Below are 23,117 nucleotides of genomic sequence, written 5' to 3'. Positions count from 1 at the left end.
TATAAACAGACACACACACACACTCACATGCATATTCACTGGCACATTCACCTTTCAACTGGCATGCATAAGACTGGCTATTTTTAAAAGACATTGGGAGAGGAAAAAAATAGAATGAATATGACACTTCTAACTATTAGATAAATTTCTTTTTCTTTTCTGTCCACAGTTAGCTATTTATACAACTAACGTGCAACAATTCTGATGGCTTTTTTAAACAGAGGGTGATGTTTACTGGATGCTAATTCTAAGAAAATGGTGGTAGAATTTGTGACCCAAACCTATATACAGTATATAGTATATACAACCTATATAGTATATACAACCTATATAGTATTAATATATACAACCTATATACAGTATATAGTATATACAACATGATGATTAGGGGGTGCTGACCCTCCTGGGTTCCTCTGTATCCGTGAGTTCAACCAACCTTGGGATCATGTAGTACTATAGCATTTACTCTAGAAAAAAACCAGCGTGTAAGTGAACCCATGCAGTTCAAACCCATGCTGTTAAAGGGTCAATTGTAGTTAAGATAAAAATATTTTCAGCTTTGGGAATATTTTTAAAATATTTTATTACAGGACAGATTTTAGTTTGTAAACTTATATATAGAGGCTATATTTTTATTAAAATTAATGAAATAAAGTGACATTCAGGAATTTTGGAAAGCATAAGAGAGAATGTCTTCCAGATATTTTGGCTTATACATATAGTAAAGGCTACAATGCAAAACTAAGGAATTTGGTGATGGTTTCAACTGTGTATTAATTTTCTATTGCTGCATAACAAATTAACAAAAACTTGGTAGCTTAAAATAACACATATTTCTTATCTCATGGTTTCTGTGGGTCAGGAGTCAAGGCATGAGTCAGGTGTGTCCTCTGCTTAGGATCTTACAAGGCCACAGTCCTGGTGCCCACCAGACCTATTGTCTCATCTAAGACTTGGTGTCCCATTCCAATATTCCAATTCAGTTTCTTGTGGTTGTAGTGCTGAGATCCTCAACTCCTGGAGACTGCCTGATGTTTCCTACCACATGACCCTCTCCACAATATGGCAGTTTACTTCTTCAAGGCCAACAGGATAGCTTTCTGTTACTTTCAACCTCTGACCTCTGCACCCTCTTCCATTTATTTATTAAGAACTTTTTTCAAAGGTAATAAAATTTTATAAGCCAACTTTACCCAAGATTCTGCACTGGGGATGAATGTCAAAAGGACTTGTTCAGAAATCATATCCTTTAGAACTTCCATATAATTTCTTTCCCCTTAACACAGAGTTGTGAAAGGTAAAAATAACAGTGTTTTGTTTTCCTGGGAAAATAGTACATCTTTATTTGGGAAAATGATTGAAAAATAACTGGTCAGTTTTTGCCTCCACACTGTGATTCGATGCAGAAGGCTCTGCACCTGCTTTTAAAGAGCTCACCTGATTAGGTCAGGCCCACCTAAGGAAGTCTTCCTTTGATTAATTTCAAGTCAACTGACTGGGAACTTTAACTACATCTACAAAATCTCTTCACTTTTGTTGTACAACATAAGCTAATTACAGGAGTGGCTCTCCCATTATATTCACAAGTTCTACCCGCACTCAAGGGGAGAGGGTTACAGAGTGTACATCAGTGGATAGGAATCTTAGGGGTGTATTAGAATTCTGTATACCACACACATATTTACCTGCACTAGTTGTAACAGAATATTGATTGTCACTTTTTATTTGTATCATTTGATTCCTCCGTGAGCTTTCTGGTTTTCTCTCAGTCCCAATTGCTTGAATTCATTCTGAGTTTTCAATATGGTTGAAGAAAAGAATAGAGTTTATGATTGTGTCACTTGTCTTCTCTAAAGTTGAAGGGGAATTTTAAAACTCTTTTTTTATTATATAATAACTGTATAAGAAGGTTATAATTGCTACCATTTATTTAACATCTACAGAAAGGTGCTTTCCATCTACTGTCAATAATCCTCATTTCAATTCTACAAAATGACTGTGATTAGGTAGGCCAGTGAGAAAGGTGTGCAAAGACATGACGGGTAAAGCAGCACGGCAATATTCAAGACATGGTAATTAGGTTGATATGAGTTGGGATGGGGTAAAGACAGAGAAATGGAAGAAGATAAGAAAAATAAGATTGATGTGAGGTAGATGAAGTAGGATCCAAGAGTAGCCCATCCAGTTGCCATGAGAAACACTGAAAAATTAAGCAGAGAGAGTGGTCTTATCTGATTTGTCATCTAGAACAGTAGCTTCCAAATCGGTGTCTATGAAACCCAGGGGAACACAAAGACTGTCCTAGGGGTTTATGGGCATGGATAGGTTAAAGGGCTCAAATTCCAGCTCCTAGTTTTCTATATGAATTCTTTCCCAAAGTCTTCTGCTTGAGATGCATGTGTTCCCAAGGAGTCAGTCAAGTTCAACTTCCTCCCTGCCCATTGACAACTGCCCTTTGCTACTTTATTGAAAAAAGGCAAACTGCTAATCCTTCCTGAATATTAATGTGGTGCACTGTCCTGGGGTGTAAAAACCTTGGGGACACTAAACAAAGAGACCTTTGAAAATACTATATATTATTGTTGTTTATCATTTATGTTCTGCTAATAATTGTATAACTCTATCCATAACATGTGTACATATATATGTATATTTGTGTGTTGTGGCTGTGCGTGTGTTTAGTATAGTGTGCATTTATCTCTTAGAATTTTGCGGTCACAAGAAATTAAAAGAAAATTAAGTATATAAAAATCTTTCAGGAAAGTATGATAGGTGAGGAATAAAAGACTCTCCAACATAAAATACAATACATTACACTAAAATAACATTCTGTGGGTAAAGTGGAATGGAAAAATGATTCAAGGAGAAAAAGAACTTGATAATGTACATTTTATCCAGAAAAAGGTATAGGTATCAAATCACTGTGGTATTTAGAGTCCATTAAATCCATTATAGAAGAGTGATATAAAAATTTTCAATTTAAAACTATCGATAGTTAAAACATGCTAGAAATCACATCTTTTGCAGCTATTTAAACTTAGCATAAAAAATGTAAATGTCAACTTAAAAACAAGAGAGGGAATATAAATATTTTTTCAAAATTATTTTAGTAACAGGAGCAAAAACAAAAACAAATTTAAAAAACCAACAACATTTGAAGACTACTGATCCAGGAGAATTACTATGTATTCTGGGTAATTAGCATGGAGAGGGCTGAGCAAGGAGGCAGGTGCATCTGATAAGAGTTGATTTTAACAGGCAAGTAAGAAATAAAGAGAACGGGAACTAAGGCAGTAAGCAGTGCCAATAACAATGTGAAGGAGGATGTGAGCAATATTAAAGAGTTAGAACGTCCCGTATATAATGATGAATTGGATAATGTGGGAAATGAGATAGGGAAAAGGTAAAGTCTAATATTCTTCCTAAGTTATTGGGTAGATGATACATATTTAACGAGGTATAAATTTGAGGAGAAAGATAATAAGTTTGGTTCTGCTTATATTGAGACGCAGGTGCTTCATATCTGTGCTCAAAGTACATCTAAGTTCAGTCTTCCCTGAAGGTCATGCAGAGTCATAAGTGAATAGTGATAGCAGAAGCCTTGGACATAGTAGCAATCCCAGGAAGCATAGAGAGAGCATAAAGAGGAGTTTTTGCCCCTTTTCTATAGAATTCATTAAATAAATATTTGTTGAGTAGCTCTTATACGTCACATGCTTTCCTAGTTGTTGGCAACTTTCCTAGAAGTGAACAAAACAGACCAAGATCTATGATAAAATTAAAATTTCAGAATTTTAGCATGAACTAGTAAAGTAAAAGCTGACATTGCCTTGACACTGGGCTATTTACACCAGATCCAAGGTGTTGAATACTGCTCTCAATTCCTTTTATTTGTTAAAAAGCTGAATGAACTACAAATTTATTGTAGTGTCACTTTGCTTCCAACTTTCAGTCTTACAATTAGTGTAACACTGAAAGTGAAGGATGAACATTGCTCATCACCTGACAAATGTGTAGCAGGGTATTCTGGGACAGGCCTTCTCAGTGCTCCTTCACACCATGTTCTTCAGAAGGTGACATCTACCTAAATGGCAGCAGCCCACACATATTCTGGCTGTGTAACTTTTAACAGACTTCCAAGAATATGAAATTTTAAGACACTGCAAACATATAGCAAGATGGGAGGTCCCATGCAGTGCTTGAATGAAGTACTGATTCTTTTATGGTTTTCCCCTATAATAATAACTTTGTATTCTGAATAAGAGTTTGTTCTATACATTAGTTCACTGCTTTTCAGAGAGAAATAATATTTGTTGTGCTTTTCTGAAGTGAACTTTAGTAGCTCTTTGGCAACTGAAAATCTAACTTGTGGTTAATGCCCCTTATCTTGTGGTTGATGTCCCTTAGCTATCCCATTGAGTATTTAAATCAGTTGGACTGAAGGTATCTTTACACATTATTGAGAACCCCAAATTATCTGCGTGGGTTACATGAATCAATATCTACTGTATTGGAAATTAAAACATAAATTAAAAAACATTTAATTCATTAAAAATAATAAGCTCATTGGATGTTAATAAATATAACATTTTAAAAGAAAAATAACTATTTTTTTCAGAAAAATAGGAAGGACAATGACATTGTTTTAGATTCTTTGTAAATTTCTTTAATGTTACCTTAATTAGAAGACGATAGCTGAGTGTCTCATATTTGCTTCTGCATTCAGTCTTTTGGTATATCATACATCAAGTGCAACTGGAAATTCCACTGTAAAAAGGACAAGTGACATCTTAGCATTGTTATGAAAACAGTTTTGACCTCCTAGATCCCTGAAAAGATCTCTGGAACTCCAGGTATCCCTCTGAGAACAACTTTCTTGCTACATGTCATACGTGTAAGGCTGATGTCCCATTAAAATACACCTACTAGGATATACCTGTTGGCTGTTCCAATTGTTCCCCACCTGTTACCACCAGCAACTTGCCTGGTTGGAGACTTTTATCGTGTATTATCTTTTTCTCTGATTTTCTTCATTTATCCTATAGGATGGTCTAATCTGCTTTTTTTAAGCTCTCTTTTGCATGATTGGTACCACCATTTACACAGTTTAAAATCCAAAAGCCTAGAATAATCCTAAACATGCTCTTTCCTTCACTCCTCACATTTGACCCATCATTAAGTCCTGTCAATTTTATTTTCTATGTATCTATCAAATCTCCATTTCACTTCATCACTGTCTCCTTTATCCAAGACAGCATTATTTCATCTTGAATATTTGGGTGGCCTTCTGAGTGGAGCTATATCCACGTTCACCAGCTTTCCCCTCCAATCCCTTCTCCACACTGCAAACAGGATGACATTTTTAAAAAATCTGAATATATCATTCCCTATGCCTAGCATACCACACACATACACAACAGTTTAAAACTCTTCAATCATTTCCTTTGATCTTAGGACACAGACAAAACAAAACCATCCTTTACTCCTCCACCCCTATCTTTAGCCTCATATACATTTCTCTCCATGCTCTCTGTTCCAGCCAGAATAGTTTTCTCCCTATACCTCATATTTTCCATATTCTCATTATAGTTCCTTCACCCCTGCCATCTCCTCTCCCCTGAAAAATTTTCTCTTCCTTCCTCACCTAGTTGACAGCTACCCATTGTTCAAATTTCAAGTCAGTTATCATTTCTTCATTTGACTTCCCTGACTGGGTCAAATTCCTTATTGTATATTTATAGCAACATAAATCTCTCCTTCCATGTACTTCTCAGAATTTGGTTTTTACATTTATTTTTGAAGTTATTTGGTTAATAGCTGTCTCTATCAAAATTTGTAAGTTCCAACAGGGTAAGGACCAGGTCGTTTTTGTATTCCACAGAGTTACCACATTGCCTTGCACGTGACAGGAGTTCAACAAGTCTGTTGAATGAACGACGGTTACCTTCCTGCTCAGTGGTAGTTTTCATTTTCTTTTAGTGTCTCCTGGAATTTCTTCTATGCTTCTTGATTTTCATATGAAAACTTGGCTTTTCCCAAACATTGCCAACCAGGAAGATTTGCTTCATACCTTCTTCCCATCACCTCAACTCATTGTCAGTTTTCATGCTTCCATGAGCTAGTTTTGTTCCTTCGTTGCTTGATGTCTTGATGGCTTTTCCTTCAACAAAATAAACAAATCTTGTCATATTTTACCTTATTTTTCACTTCCTCTTTCTTTTCCCTCTTATTTTTTAAACTTCTAGATATGTAAGTGTCCACATCCATTTTATATTTTTAAGAGCTTTACTGAGGTATAATTGATATTTAAAAACATCGCATATTTAATGTACACAGTATGATAGGTTTGAACATATGCATACACCCATGAATCCATCTCCACAATCAAAGATAATAACCATATTCATCACCTGCAAACGTTTCCTCCTGCCCCCTTTTGCCTTTGTGTGTGTGTGTGTGGTAAGAATACAACTCTCTTAACAACTGTTTAGTATACAACACAGTATTGCTAACTATAGGTACTATGTACAACATAGTATAGTAGATCTACTATACATAGTAGATCTCTAAAACTTATTCATCTTGCATAACTGAAACTTTATTACCTGTTGAACAACTCTCCACTGCAGAAGTGTGGCCGAGGCAGATCTTTGATAGTTAAGATTTCTATCAAAATTATCATTGTGGACTGAATTGTGCTCCCCACCACCCACAATTCATATGTTAAATTCTAAGCCCTGAATGCATTTGGAGATAGGGCTTTTAGGAGATAATAAAGGATAATGAAGTATAATGGCGGGATCCTAATCCAATGGGATTTGTGGTCTTATAAGTAGAGGATGAGAGTGATCTCTCTCTCTCCCTACCATATGAGGACATAGCAAAAAGGTATGTCTATACCTTCATCTACAAGCCAGGAAGAGAACTCTCACCAGGAACCATTGGCTGCCACCTTAATCTTGGACTTTACAGCTGCCAGAATTATGAGAAAATATATTACTGTTGTTTAAGTCACCCAGTCTTATTTTGTTACGGTAGCTTAAGAAGATATGTTGCCATTAGTACTGCATATAAAGAATCCTTCCTCCTAGTAACTAATGTACGCTGGCATCATTTTAAAGGAATATGTAACCTTTTAAACTTCAGTGTCTCTGTGTGTTGGGAAAATAATTTTAGCAAATTATTTTCTTTCTTAAAGAAAGCTGATTATTTCTCTAAATTTTATTAATTCATCCAAGGCCAGAACAGAGATTCATAGAAATATAATCCTCTTATTGTATTCTGTGTCAGGAAAAAACAGTGCTATCAATATCCTTTCTCAAGGGAAAGATCTTGTATTGGAGGTCTTTTCCAAGTCATCTTCTAAGGAGTAAGAGTATAGGATTGAAGACCTTTCATGAAAGTCTTGTCTTTTGAGTATTTTATACCAGAAAAGTCTTGGATAAAGTCCAGAGAAAAGTTTCAGACAGGAATCCCAGGTCCACATGGAAAGAAAACGTGCAAGCAATTTGAGGTTTGTGCTTTGGAGGTCTTTATACTATTTTCCCACGTCAATTTTAAAACAAGAAGCTCTTTAAATTTACATTGAGCCTGATCCTGCCCTTTGCGGCCCAAAGAGCACAAGTCTGTTGACGGGAGAGTAGCTTTACACACTGTTCTAAATATCCAGGGACCATCATAAAGTAAATCCTATATTTCAATTGCTCTTCAGTAGCTGGGAATAAGAAGTGGGTTGGGTTGAATTATTCCAAGAATAATCAGGTATTTGTCCAATGGCCTAAGAAGCAACTTGTTCTTAACTACAGGCAAAAGAATAGCAATAGCTTGTCACCACTAAGAAATCCAGGGGTTTTGGAGGGTTAAGGGGACAGTAAACGTAAGGGTTTACTTATTGTCCATGTAAAGCTTATGGATCCCTAGGTGTGGTTTTCTGTAATATACATTTGCACTCACATTCTCCAGTTGCCATTCACGGACCTCTGTCAGGGCCTTGTGGCCTCTCTGCAAGGATTTGGCTAGTCTTTCACAGAGAAAAAGGTTCGATTTATTATATGTTGTCTTGTTGTGTTGATCTCTTTCTGTTGGGGGGCGAGAGGGTTTTCCCAACAATTACATAACACTTAATGTTCATTCTCTCAACAAATCTATTCAAACCTTAAAGTTCTCTACCAAATAGTAGAGCAATCAGATCATAGCAGGTCCACACCAGCAAAGTGAAATTAATGTTCCAAGAGGCAACCATTATATTTGATCATGTTCTAACAAACAGGACAGTGGAAAATGTCAATAGCAAATGTTGTTTTCCTTAAAGCATTTCCAAATAGAAAACTTTGTGTCAGTCATGAAAGAAAAACATTCCTTCACTCATAGGCCACTGAGGATCATATAAATATCTTTGCATCTGCTTCCAAAGGGTGACCACCACTGACACCCCTGGCAAAATGTTTTATTTGTGAGGAACTCTCAGAAGAGTTCCTGGTATTTTCAGTGTGAGCTTGGTAGACATACTTGCAAAAACATTTGTGGATGTGGGGATGCAGTATTTTAAAAACATGTTGCTTTGGCTAAACTTGATAATGTTCAGCTGATATTGGGGATGTTTCTGTGTTTCTTTAACTCTTCACTAGGCCACTGGAGACTCTTCAGAGCCTTCCCTTATTCAGGTCTCATGTTTAAGTATTAAGTCCAAAGGAATAGCTTTCCCAACATTTAATAGCCCTTTCCCAATCAATTGGCATGAAACATTTGTTTTGTTTTTGCACCAAATTTTGATGTTTATATAGTGGGACAGCTGAAGGAGTCTATTTTATTGTGGTTCAGGAATAATTCCTTTTGTTCGAATCATAAGTATTCATGCAGGCAACAAAGATCAGACATTTACATCACAGTTAAATGGTCTATGGACAAATCATTCATCATGGTCCCCATCAGATAATATTTATTAAACAGCTGCATGAAGTCGCAAAATAACTCTTACTAATTGATGAAAACTGTGTAGTTACCTTGTTGTACTAATATATCTTTTTTTGCCTATATTATTTATTCTATACATTACCACCAGAATTATGTAGCTTTTGTTTATGGGGTTACTTTTACCAGCTGAATGTGAAATGGGATAAATACAGATGCACTAACTTCAGAGGGTACTGTTTAAATAAAGAAAAATACTATGTGAATACTGCTAGTTTGTAGTTAAAATCAAAATAAATATTTCCACTGAATTAAAACACAACAATAAGTAAAATTGTCAAGTTGTTTCAGTTATGTATTTCAAAGTTACAGATACTTATTAAAATGAGACAAAAATAATAATATTATTTAGATTCTTTACACTTGATAGGGCCTGACTTAGCTCAGGCTGCTATAACAGAATACCATAGACAGGGTGGATTCTAAACAACAGAAATGTATTTCACATAGATCTGGAGGCTGGGAAGTCCAAGATCAAGGTGACAGCAGGTTTGGTATCTGGAGAGAGCCTGATTCCTGGTTCACAGATGGTTCACACTTTGCCCTGTGTCCTCACGTGGTAGAAGGAGCAAGGGAGCTCTGCAGGGTCTCTTTTATAAGGGTACTAATCCCATTTATGAAGGCTTTGCCCTTACAACCTAAACATTTACCAAAGGGTCCAACTCCTAATACCATAACATGGGGATTAGGATTTCAACATATGAATTTGAGGAAGACACAAACATTCAGTTTATAGCAAGGCCTAATGAAAATTTGTATTTATTCTGTACAATATTGTATTTTATGAATGTGCAGTAATTCTTTGTATTCTGTAATTTTTGTAATTTCAAAAGGTTCTAGTTTCCACCTCCAAATTAGAATCTGTTAAATAATCCAAATTATTTAATCCAAATCCAAAATTTTGGTTTTTAGTCTAACCATTTTAACTTACATTGTCTTTTAGTGAATATTTAGTGACCCCCTTAAAATAAGTTTAAATCATAAGTTTTAAAATATAATAATGAAAGTTTAGAAAAAAATCTTTGACATAATTGTTCAAATGAGGATTTTATGATAGCTACTTTTAAAGTGAAAGATTCTTTAATTAAATCTTGCTGGGAACCTCTGCAGTTGAGGTGCAAAGTTAGTACAACAATTCAGGTCTCTGAACTTGACACTGAAATTTTAGTGTATCAATCAGCAGTGAAATATTTTCCTCAGTATTCTTATATAGGTACTCTTTTCTCTGACCTAGGGTTTTTGTAATATAGATATTTCTTTTCACAGGGAATCCTAAAATTTGAAAAGTTTACCCTCAAATTAGAAAAATTTTTATCTTCTACTAGCTTTTAAATTTTATCATTCCTCTTTTTTCATTGTTTAGGTTGATGTCTGGAAAATCATACTAGAGTCCAAGGAGCTCAGTGTGTTAATCTCTGATGGGCTTAGCCTTGAACTAGGTACTTAGTGAGATGTGATAGGCCCATATCTAGCCAAACGTGGCCCTGGTTGACTCATCAAGACTGGATCCTTTGGTAACAAGTTCACAGTGCCAAAATAATACTGAGAAGAATGGATCAGTAATACACGAATAAAACAAAACACACACAAATAACTAAGAAAGTAAGAGAGCTGTAGTACCTAAGTCAGGCAATGAAATCTGTGAGATTAGTGGAAGTGCTTTTGCTCTGGCTGCCCTAACTCTGACCTTCCTCCCATTGTCAGTATTCTGAGTCCTAACTGAGGTCACAAGTTTGCTGCCCAAGAGCTTGTACCCAAGAAGTGGGAGAATCAAGTGGGAGAATCTTAAAATGTTAAGCTAATGAATTGATAGATTCCTGGGGACATTCGTTTTGTCTTCTTTCACATCATAGTTTTATAATTAGAATGATATATGTCAGTACAAGCTTGACCTTTTACCTGTTTTAGAGTTGTCACCCTTTAAAGACTTCCCACACGTACTCAGTTTCCTCAAATCATGTAACAATCAACTCAAATCATCAGAAAAATAGCTTAGTAGCATTTGTTTTAATGAAATATAGTTCTAACCCTCAGAACCTATGAAATCCATCTTATTTTCTATTTCATCAAAGAACTTCAGGTAATATTAAAATCGTAATGAACTTGGTTAAACAGCACCAACTTCTTCTATACAAGTCATTTCTCTCAGTCCAAAATTTTTGTTCTTCCTAAATCAATATATATTACCAATATCAATACATATAAATTCTCTAAGCCATCAACTCTCAATGACCATTCTATAGGTCAATCTCTGGACATTTTCTCATGTCCATTTGAATTTCCTTTCAATTTAGGATATTTCTGAGCTGCATTTCTATTCCCTAAAGTAGATACATAAGAAATAAAAACACATTTTAAGATGAGCTGAAGAAGAGATTTTTTTAAAAAAGAAGAGTTATTAAAAGAGCAATTTTTGGAAATCTGTATATAAAACATTCTAGTGATTGGGATGGTCATTAATTAATCCACCTTTTTTTTCCCACAAAACTTCATAGAATAACTCCAAACTTAGGCTCTACTTAGTTTGCATGGAACTCAATGAAATAAAGCATTCAGCCACATAAGGTAGTAATTATTTGTAAGAAAGAAAGAAATTTAAAATAAAGTTAAAGAGCCACTTTAAAAGAATTTACACCATTAAATATGAAACACTATTATAGACATCCCTAGCCTCTGAAGGCATGTCTAATTCTAACCTCTCCTTTGGAGAAATGATGCATCGAATTCCAGAATGGATGAATCAAAGACATTTATTCACTTCTTAAACTATCCTAGAGGGTGTCAACTTGAGTTTTATGCAGAGGCACCTTGAATAACCATTTAGGTTATAAAGGTAACTGGGAAGTTTACATGGAAACAAACATTTTCATGAATGTTTTGAGAAGGTATATGAATTTTAGTTGCTCCAGAATGTTTTGAGTTATATTTTATGCAAGTGAGTAAACCTTAAGACAAAAGACAGAGTTCAAGTTGTGGTAAATTTAATTTTGTACTTTAAAAATGTTCTTACTGAGATTTTCAGGATCTTCATGAAGTATGGTAAAGCACTGCAATTGGACTAGGAAAAAGGCAACACATAAATCTGCCTAGAAGCAAGTAATGTTTCTTAAAAGCCAACAAGTTGATTAAGAAGAAAAATGTAGCATATCAGCTTAGAATATATTTATTATTTTAGAGGAAAACCATGGTTAATACCATTACCAACTTTGTAACTATTTAAATAAACTAATTTTAGGAGTAATTGTATAGTCATTTCAGAAATACTGTATATTTGGCATGTATAAGTTATAGTGACATATGGAAGTAAAATGCCTTTAAAGAATTTTTCAAGAATAAACTAATCTAGTGTTTGAATGAAAAGAATTGGAATGGAGATAGTAATAGTGACAAACTGATTTTTAAAAAATAACTCTGTTCTCTAGACTAGCATTAATTTTCTTTTTCTTACTTTTTTTAATGGCCAAACTTACGGCACAGTGCTAAAATTTCCCTACTTGGTCACTATATTATTTGTAGATGTTTTCCAATTTCAAAAGTAAGAAAAGTGATTTTTAAAAAACATATGCAATACTTAAACATTAATAAATAGAGAGATTTTACACCTATTGTTAATAATGAGTAGATAGATCCAGGAAATTTAAATATTATTAAATGATGCTTTATAAAACAGGTCTAGATAAAGTCAAGCCAGAATGTTCTTTTTACAAGCAGAGAAATTCCATGGTTGAGTCCACCATGTTAATTCCTCCTTTTGTTTGAGTGAGACAGTAGTAATGATAAATTGAATTTTTTATTCCATTCAATTATTATAAAAATTATGTGACAGAAAACCCTGCTAATAAAATGCAAGTGAACTCTAAGAGGTAGATGACAGATTGAAATATTTTATTTAAATTTATATTTCTTTTTACCAATAGCTCACAGTACTATGAATGACACGGATGTCCCTATGGAAACAACTGAATGCATTCAAGGTCAAGGAGAAGGTTACCGGGGCATCATCAATACCATTTGGAATGGAATTCCTTGTCAGCGTTGGGATTCCCAGTATCCTCACCAGCATGACATAACTCCTGAAAATTTCAAGTGCAAGTGAGTAAATTAGAGAAATATAAATTTCAGTAGGCCCTGGGGAAAATGAGGCAGAGTGGTTGCTTTTTACTAATTTCTGTGTTAGTGATCCTTAAACTTTAGTGTGCCTAGGGTAAATTCAGCAATGAAAAGGCAGATACATCCACGCAGAGACTTTGATTGCTCAGGTCTGAAATTTGGACTTCAAATAATACATTTTAACAAGCACTCTTGGTGATTCTGAATCAGATGGTTGATGTACCATCCATGCTTTGGGAAACACATCCCTAGGTTTCTGATCACAGCTTTGCTCTTGCAGGTCTATTTAATAAACCAATTAGTGGTAATGATAACCAGGCAAGTTTCAAACTAGTGCCTTCTTAAATTTTCATATTAACTTTAGGGGAGATTACAAGGCACACCTTGATTTCGATCAACATGGTAAACTGATGAGTTTTCAGCCTTGAAAAAACTTATTTTTAAAATTTTGAATGAGTGCTTTTTATTGTTTCTAAATTTTCTTTAAAAAGTGGGGAAATAAAACAGCTGTTTAGATGAACCAAGCCGAAGAAACTGCCCTTGAATATCAATTACATAGTTGTTATGTTCTTCTCCATGGCTGCTTTTCTTCACCACTTAACTTTTGTTAGACAGACAGCCACAATGCCATGTGTTTTTAAATTGCCCACCTTGTTATTAGGAACATAAAATGATTGCTTTTAAAATTTATAACACACGTGTCATTCATAGTGGCTTTGCTGAAATAGCACCTATAAATAACATATACTGCCTTTATGTAACTGGCTTTTAATAAGAGAGCTTAACATTTCAAGATGGAGAACTATGAACATTAGTTGGCCCATCCACTGGAGAGGGGATATAGTCTATGTTTTTTTATTTTATTTTTAGATTTTTAAAGCCAACTCAGAGTTCTTTGCTTAGACAGTAAATATTCATCTGTTATGTTTTTTATATTATTTTATAGTAACAAATTTATAATTGCCACTCTGGGGTTTATTTCCTTCATTTTCTTCACAGCAATTCACTCTCTATTTTTGACCCATGTGTTTCATACCTCAGAAATAAACATAAAACTAGAGAGAGCAAAGAAAATGAGAAACGAATAGTTAAGGGAGACAAAGGAGACAGTGTCAGCGCCATGCACACTTTTTGTCAACTTCTAATGACTGGTAATACTCAAGTTAGAGACTGTGTATGTGTAAATACCCAAATGAACCTCATCTGTAAGAAAAAAGATAATAATTATAGAAATTGAATCCACACATTTCACAATTAAAAATGATCAAAAGTTTAGCTGTTACATGTTATTGGAATTTAAGACATTCTTTCTTCATTGGTTATTTGGTCAAGGTAACCAAACATAAATGTCAAAAAAACAAAAAGTGAGCTGTGTTATAAAACTGATAAAATCTGACTCAACATTTTACTCAGAGTATTGATGCATTTACTGTTTGTGGGCTAGCAGAGAATGGAATACTGGTCGGGTATCTCTGGTTGTACTAAACACGATTTGCCCCAAAACTGAGACTCCTTACAAATGACGATCTTTAAAACACTATTTTTAGGGCAGGAACAGAGACGTAGACATAGAGAATGGACATGTGGACACGGGGTGGGAAGGGGAGGGTGGGACAAATTGGGAGATTAGGTTTGACATAAATACACTATCATGTGTAAAATAGATAGCTAGTGGGAATCTGCTGTACAGCACAGGGAGCTCAGCTCGGTGCTCTGTGATGAACTAGATGGTGGGGGGGGGGGGGAAGGGAGGGAGGGAGGTCCAAGGGGGAGGGATATAGGTATACATATAGCTGATTCACTTTATTATACAGCAGAAACTAACACAACATTGTAAAGCAATTTTACTCCAATCAAAACAAAACAAAACAAAAACACTATAACTGAACAATACTGCCTGTGGTGAATGTACATGAATCATATAATCATTAATTCGCTTTAATAATTGTAAACACTTCTTTCTTCAAGTGAAGGGAAAGAACTTAGAAAAAATATTTGAGCAAACCTTGACTCTCATTCTTGCTTAATCTAGATTAATGAGGTGCTTCTAGATATAGATTATAGAGGGCCTAAGCTAAGATTTTTGATAGCCTCAGATCTCTGTTTAATTATCTTGCCTTAAATTAATAACTCAAAATAATTTAACTAAGCAATTATTCATCTAAAATTGCAAATTTGTGTACACTTTATGTAAAATTCAATGCACGTATTTTGTACTGACAGTTTTTTTAAACATGAGTATAAATTGGTTAGAAGAAAGAAAAGATTTTCTTCATCTTTCCAGTTAATAATTTTATAAGAAGGGTAAAGGCTTGAATATAGGTTATAAATAAGAATATTTGCTATACAATGGCCTTAGCTATTGGCATTCACTGTTCTTACAACCTTAAATAACAGTTGTGTCAGGACCTATTTTGGCTAGATAAACTACTACCTGTTGATTTTATAACCAAACTCAAGCTTCTTCTTTAAAAACTTTTCGGTTTCTAATGGTCAATTTGGATAGTAATAAAAGTGTAGTATTTTTAATTGGGCCTAAGTGAAATAAATAATGTACCTTCCAATAGACTGAATATTAATTTTGTTAAATTATTAGCAGGGATTTACGAAAAGAAAGTACATGCTTTCTTCAAATTAGAGAGCATTATCAGGAGAGCAAATCATAAATTCCACATTTTATTTAACATGAACCTTGCATTAAGGTAAAATCCTTTTACATACAGATAATATTAGTTTAGACTTTTTCCTTATTGTGAACTCTAAATGTCTAACTATATCATTGGTAAAATAAAGGAAGTACATGTATTACATTGACAACTTTTTCTATAGTTAGGTTATCTATATTGTAATTAGGATTTAATTTTACAGAAATATAAAATTGCATGTTGTAATCTCTAAATCAAGAAAGAACTACATTGGAATTAAAAGAAATCTATGTAGTGAATTAAATAAATCAAAGAAATACAGAATTTAAAGAAGAAATATCTATCATGTGTTTTGTGGCAAATGTTTGAATAGGTGGAACTTCATTTTTAAACAAGAGAAATTAAAGACTATTAATTATAATAGCCTTTCTTCTGTAAAGAGAATGTGTTTCTACATTATAGACAGTCCATGAAAAAGTAATAACAGACCAGTTTTTTAAAATTGTAACAGTTGAGAGTCCACGTCTTGAAAATGAGTGAGAAGAATGAAGTGGTACTATTTCTCTTTCACGAAGCAGTAGTGTTTGTGTGAAACTCCAGGTCTGTGGAAGAAGAAGAATTCTGACATCTGACAGCATTTATTTCAGTAATGTGGGCAGTGTCAGTTGTGTATACTGAATTCTAAACTGTTATAACTATCCTAAATCTAAAACGTAGGGCTCTATTTATAGAATGCATACATTCTAGGATTCTAGAAATGTAATAACACTGACTTCACCAATGTAAGAAACCCTGGCAATTTACATTAACATGTTTATTCTCAACAGGGACCTAAGAGAAAATTATTGCCGAAATCCAGATGGGGCTGAGTCACCGTGGTGTTTTACCACTGATCCAAACATCCGAGTTGGCTACTGCTCCCAAATTCCAAAATGTGATGTGTCAAGTGGACAAGGTAATAGCTGACATTTTGCAGTGTGGGCATGATTAAATTCAGTGGAAATGCCTAAATGGAGTACACATTACAGCAGAAGACTTATTTCTTGTTGCACTGTTAGCAAACAAAATCACCAAGCCTGAAGTTGGATTTCTTTTATATATTAATTTGTTCAATATCCCTTTATTTATTTGAATGTATACTAGTTCCAGGGACAGTTTTAGGCACTGTGGATATACCAGTAAAACAAAACAAAATTCTCTGATCCCATTGAACTAACGTCCAGCAAACAAAAACAAGCGAAATTAAAATGTAGGTGGAGATAGTAAGTTTGTGTAAGTGCTAGAGAGATAAATGTCCCAGAGTTAGAGGGAGGAGGGTGTTGCTATTTTATACTTTAATGGTCTGAGAAGATCTTACATATTAAGGTAACATTTAAGGAGGACCTGAAATAAGTCAGGGAGCAGCATGTGCCACGTGCACATACTTGTAAAGAGCATTCTAGGTAGAGGAAACTGCAAATGAAAATGGGATGAGATGGGAGAGTGCTTGGAAAGTTAAGAGAAAGAAACGTGCATCATTGTGGCTGGTACAGAATGAGCAAGGTAGAGGGTAGCAGGAGATGAGGTGAGAGAGCAACTGGGCTAAAATTCCATAGGCCTAGTAGAAACTGGAAGGATTTACACTTCCATTCTGAAAGAGGAGAGACTCTGTTGTAGGATTCTGAGACGGGAGCTAAATGATCTGTCTGACTTAAATTTTAACTGGATGACTCTGGCCGCATTATGAAAAATAGCCAGAACTCCTGACAAAGGGCCAAAACAGGGGAATCAACTGAATGATTGCTTCAGTAATTTAGGCCAGAGACGAGAGTGATATGTACTGGGGTGTTAGCAGCAGAGATGATATGTAACAGTGGGATTTGGGATAAATCACCATTGTGCTTGGAAACATAGACACCATTGAAAATAATTGTTTCAGGGAGCAGTGGTTGGGAAAAGTCACATTGAAGTAGGTTTAAAAAATCATTTGTCAAAAATTAATAATAATGGGCTCTGGGCATTTATTGGTATATAATGAATTAGGAGTTATGATCTTTAAATAATCACATTCTTTCACATAAATTTAATTATGATGGTCATGGCCATGGTCAGTCCTAAATCATTCTAAAAAGTCCAAGCCAAATTTAAAACTCTATTTCATGGATTTATTGCCCTGTACATACTTCTTCCATCCCCTGACTTTCCTCAGTGCCATTTTTTGTGAACAACTCTGAAAACAGTTGTAGAGGGAAGAAGAGATGAGTCCCTTTTCAATCAATTTCACTCTTCTTGGGCAGACTTTAAAGGTCAGTTGGAAATAAAGTTGAAACCAATGATTAAGGGAGGTTTGGTACCAGCTGGATCTTCTTTGTCCCTGCCTTAGTCATTTAAACAATTACTGATAAATTCTGAGTGATAGAGGCAAGTGAGAACAATTGTTTTATAAGCTTCTGATGTGTATTAAGATGCTTTAATGTACATATATATCACTTATCAAAGATCAGGTAATAGAATATGAGGATTTTGGGTTTTGAAAGTTAAGCTGATGTTGTTGCTTATATAATAGAGCTGCATATTAATAGATGAAGAAATTAGCTTTATGGAATTTAAATAACTTGCCTGAACTCTCAAATTAGCACAACTGTGAGTCACTCAAATTCTCCTTAAAATGACCTTTCCATTACTCAATGCTTTTTCCTTTTCAATAACACTTTAACAATATATTATATTCCTTTTTTTAACAATATATTATATTCCTTTTCTTTAACAATATATTATACCTGATATATGCAACAATGTGCTAGGCTCTGTGGGGCAATTTGAAAATGAATAAGTCCTACTTAAGAGACACTGTTAGCCAATTCAACATACAGCTGTGAAATTTTAAGAGAGTTATGTCATTGTATAATACTGCCAAGCTAGTAGTATGGATTGTTACATATTTGATATGTACACATGCAGGCACACACACACACACACACACACACACACACACACACACACACAAAAGGATGTTGCTCTTATCCTTCTCTATATAGCAGGAAATATAAATTCCACATATAGGTTGATGAGTTAAAAACTTTTGGTCAAATCTTGCAACATCTGATTTAGCATATATATAAAAGCTCTTCCAGTTGTATATTAAATAACTCTGTTAAAAAAAAGAAAACTGAAATTGCAGAATTTCTTTAAAAATGCTGATAAAACACAGTGTATTATACTATATAAGGTACATTTAAGGCAGGAAACAAAACACAATTCACAGCTGTAAATATTTATATCAATAATACACATAATGAAGACAGGGGAATGAAATTTCCCACTCAAAGAGGTGGAGGAAAAAGTAAACCAAAAGCAACACATGAAAGAAAACAACTAAGATAAAAGCAGACATTAATAAGGTAAAGAAAAGAAAACAGTAGAACTAATGAATAAAGCCAAATGATGATTCTTTGAAAAAATTAACGAAATAGACAACCACCAGATAACTGACTCATGAGAGGAAAAATACATAAAATAATAATTATGAAGGCAGAAATAACCAGTGAAACAGGAAAACATGAGATTATTTTATACAACTTCATGTAAAAACTGAAAATGAAAGTAAAATGGGTAATATACTAGGAAAATTCAAGTTATTTGAATTGACCCTGATAGAGAAAGAAAACTTAGACTCATTCCTATAGAAGAAACATGGAAATTTACTAATAAAGTATTCCACCACAAACACATCATGCCTAGATGAATTCATAGACCAGGTGATCTCAATGCTATGTAAATTGCCCTGTAGCTTAACCAATGCCGTAAAATTTCCAAATTATTTTTATGATGGAATTATAATATTGAAACTTAAACATGATAAAGGTATCACAGAAGAAAACTATAGACTTATCTCATTTGTAAATATTAATGTAAAAATCTTAAATGAAATTTGAGTGAACAGTTCAATAAAGAAATTAAGTAAATAATACATAATGATTGAGTGGAGTTTAGTCTGAGAACAAAAATGGTTCAGTTTTAGAAACCCATTAATATAATTCATCTTAGATGTAAGAAAAACAACCATATAACAAATCTTAACAGACTTTGAAATTACTGTGACAAAATTCATGCATTCTTCATAAAAGTACTCAAGAATTTGTGGAATACATACATACTTACACAGACACCCATATATCCACTCATATATATATATATACTATAGATATATAGATGTAGATGTAATCTCAGTCATAAAACCACCACTTACTTGATGGGAAAACATAAGAGGTATTCTTACTAAGGTCAAAAAGAAAACAAGAATGTCTAACATCTCCTTTACTATTTAATATTGTAAATATAAGTTAACATTATATTTCTCTGTAACATTGCATTGTCGATATTATTTTATACAATTAGATAAGAAGGCATATTTATTGATTGGGTAAAAAGGCAAAAGATCTTTGTGAAAATGATATAATAGTAATATACTTGGAAATCTGAATTCAAATAAAAAAATCACTAAGGTAGCAGGATACACATTAATATACAAATATTAATAGCATTCATATATGGTTTTGAAAATCTAATTAAAGAGAAAACTACATCTATAATAGGAAACAAAACTGAGGAAAACTTAGGAATAAACTTAGGAAAGTTGTGCAAATCTATGTAATTATATTTTAAATTACTACTGAAAGCCCCAAATTGTACTTTAACATGTAGAAAAACATCCCTTGTTCTTGATATGAGAACTCAACATCATAAATGCATCAATTCCACCTAAGCTAATTTGTAAATTTAATGTGATATTTTCTGATATCAAACAAATTCATTCTAAATTTTTCCTAGGAGAATAAACATGTAACTATACTAAGGAAAACCTTGAAAAAGAAGAGGATTAGAGGTAAATAACCCTATCAGATGTTAAAATATTTTTTAAAGAGTTTATAATTAAAAGAATGTAGTTCTAGCACATGAATAAATTGACAGAACACAGAATCCAAAAACAGACTCCTTACTGAGATTATATTTAAAATGTGGCACTATATGTCACTGGGTAAAAATAAACTTTTAAAATATAATAATGGATCAATAAAGTACCGTTTGGAAAAATAATAAAATTAAATCCATGCCTTGCACCATACCCGAAAATAAACTCCAAATGGATAAGAGATGTAGTGTAAAAAGGGATACCATTTATATACTAGAAGTAAACTTGGAAAAATGCCTTTATAACTTAGATGTGGCGATATGCTTTTAATTAACACTAAAAATCTAAAGGCAATAAAAGAAAAAAATAATAAGCTACATCAAAAACTTGCCATGGCAAAAAACATAAACAAACCTATCATATTTAAATTCAAAAGACAAATTTGGAAATAAGTCTTAAAATGTATATCACAGATAAAGATAAATATTTTTAATATATAAAAACTGTGAAAGTGAAAAGTATAGGACCAAAAAATTAAATAATGGACAAAATACATGAACAGAAAGATTTCTTTAGAGAAAAATATAAAAATTCCCTTAAATACATGAAAATTATGCTTAAATTCACATGTAACAAGAAAATAACTAAAATATAGGTATTGAGATTTTTCATAATATGAGACTTTTATTTCTCACATATAAATTCACAAAAATTCCAAAGCTTGACAATGCTATCTTTTGGCAAAGCTGTATGGGGAAATGAACTCTCATGCTTTGCTCTTGGGAGTGCAAAATGATAAAATCCTTATGGAACAGAATATTACAATAATTAAATTACATATGCATTCACCTTTTGGACCAATAATGCACTATCTGAATATACAGCTCCAATAATATGCAAAAACATATGCACGAGTTTTTTTATTGCAGCGTTTTCTGTACTAGCAAAACAACCCAAATCTACTCTGGCGAAGTCACACAATGGAATACTGCAAATTTGCAGAAAGAATGATAAAACTTTTCATGAACTAATATGAAGTGATTTTCAGGTATATTATTAATTTAAAAAAAAGCAAGGCACTAAAATATACATTTGGTATTCTATTAGTAATAAATAAAGGGATTTACTACTAGTAATAAAGAATGGGATATAATAATACATATATAGACTATATATACGTATAGTTATATATTTATATTACATATGTATATATGTGTGTGTGTATATACATCTTTGCCAAAAAAGTAAAAAAAAAAAAAAGAAACACAAGAGCCATAAACAAGAAACTAATGAAATTGGTTACTTGTAATGGTGGGTAGTAGTGGGTAGAAATATGACAGAGAAGCAAGAGGGAAAATGAGAACACTCTGAATACACACTTTCACATAGTTTTGACTATCAACCAATATTAATGTTTTAATAATGTTTTAAATGTTCAAAAAGTAATCTCAAGAAAGATGGAAAAAAACACAGAAATGCGCCTATCTGTATATCAAATAGATACCATTACTACAGAATTTGGAAAAAAATTCCAAATAATTTTTAAACACAATTTTCTGACTATATATAGCCTCACTGGAATACATTTAAAGTTAGATAACTTTAAATACCTTTCGAACTTAAAAGTGTAATTTTGCTGTATTAGGATGTAGCAGCTTTAACATTATTTTGTGTGCATTGGAGAATTCAGAAAATGAGCAAAGACACTGATGTTACCTAGAATCATGGTTCTCACTATGGGAGAAGAAATACACAAATGAAGAGGAGACAAGGAACAACTCTGGTGCTAGATTGGAGTTAGAGGGATCAGTTACTCATGAACACACACACACACACACACACACACACACACACACACATGCACACACTTCCCAGCTCTATCAAATGAAAGGGACTAGAAACAATGGTACCAAATAGCAATGAGCACACATGGCACCCACGTCTTCTCCTTACCTTTCATCACTAACATAAACAATGGCTCCTTGGTGAAATGGAAGATTCCGGGCCTGGGGCAAGAAAAAACATAAAGTGAAGCTGGAACATCTTATGCCAGCAAGTTAATAAGTGCTCAAAATTTATGTCTTCCTCTCAAAAACCCATAACCCAGATCTAATCATGAGGAAAACATCAGACAAACCCAACTGATGGACATTTTACAGAATACTAGTTCTCCTTAAAACTGTCAGGATCATCAAAAAAGAAAGTCTGAGAAAACTGTTACATCTAGAAGAGCCTTAAAAATCACGACAGTTAAATGTAATGTGGTATCACGTGGGATCCTAGGACACAAAAATGTACACTAGGTAAAAACTAAGAATTTAAACAAAATATAGTTTTCAGTTAGTAATAATGCATCAGTATGGTAAATAGTTGTGAGAAATCTATCATACTAATATAAGATAGTAAAAGTAGGGGAAACTATGTGGTATATTAGAATTTTCTGTACCAACTTACAACTTTTCTGTAAATTAAAAACTATTCTAAAATAAAAAGTTTACTAA

General features: G+C 33.5%; 1 protein-coding gene across 3 annotated transcripts in view; it reads left to right on the top strand.

Moving 5' to 3' along the window:
• HGF (hepatocyte growth factor) overlaps positions 1 to 23,117 on the top strand; it is a 116,160-nt gene that overhangs the window by 38,483 nt on the left and 54,560 nt on the right. For all 3 annotated transcript variants that reach the window (XM_082399369.1, XM_082399370.1, XM_082399371.1), the window contains 2 exons: positions 12,888 to 13,062; positions 16,553 to 16,680. In XM_082399369.1, the coding sequence (XP_082255495.1) occupies positions 12,888 to 13,062; positions 16,553 to 16,680 (303 nt within the window). The remainder of the gene's footprint in view (positions 1 to 12,887; positions 13,063 to 16,552; positions 16,681 to 23,117) is intronic.

Source organism: Balaenoptera borealis (genome assembly GCF_965194805.1).
Source record: "Balaenoptera borealis genome assembly, chromosome: 7".
NCBI classification, from domain to species: Eukaryota; Metazoa; Chordata; class Mammalia; order Artiodactyla; family Balaenopteridae; genus Balaenoptera; species Balaenoptera borealis.
Note: the sequence above shows the minus strand (reverse complement) of the source record. Positions and strands in the feature narration are given on the sequence as shown.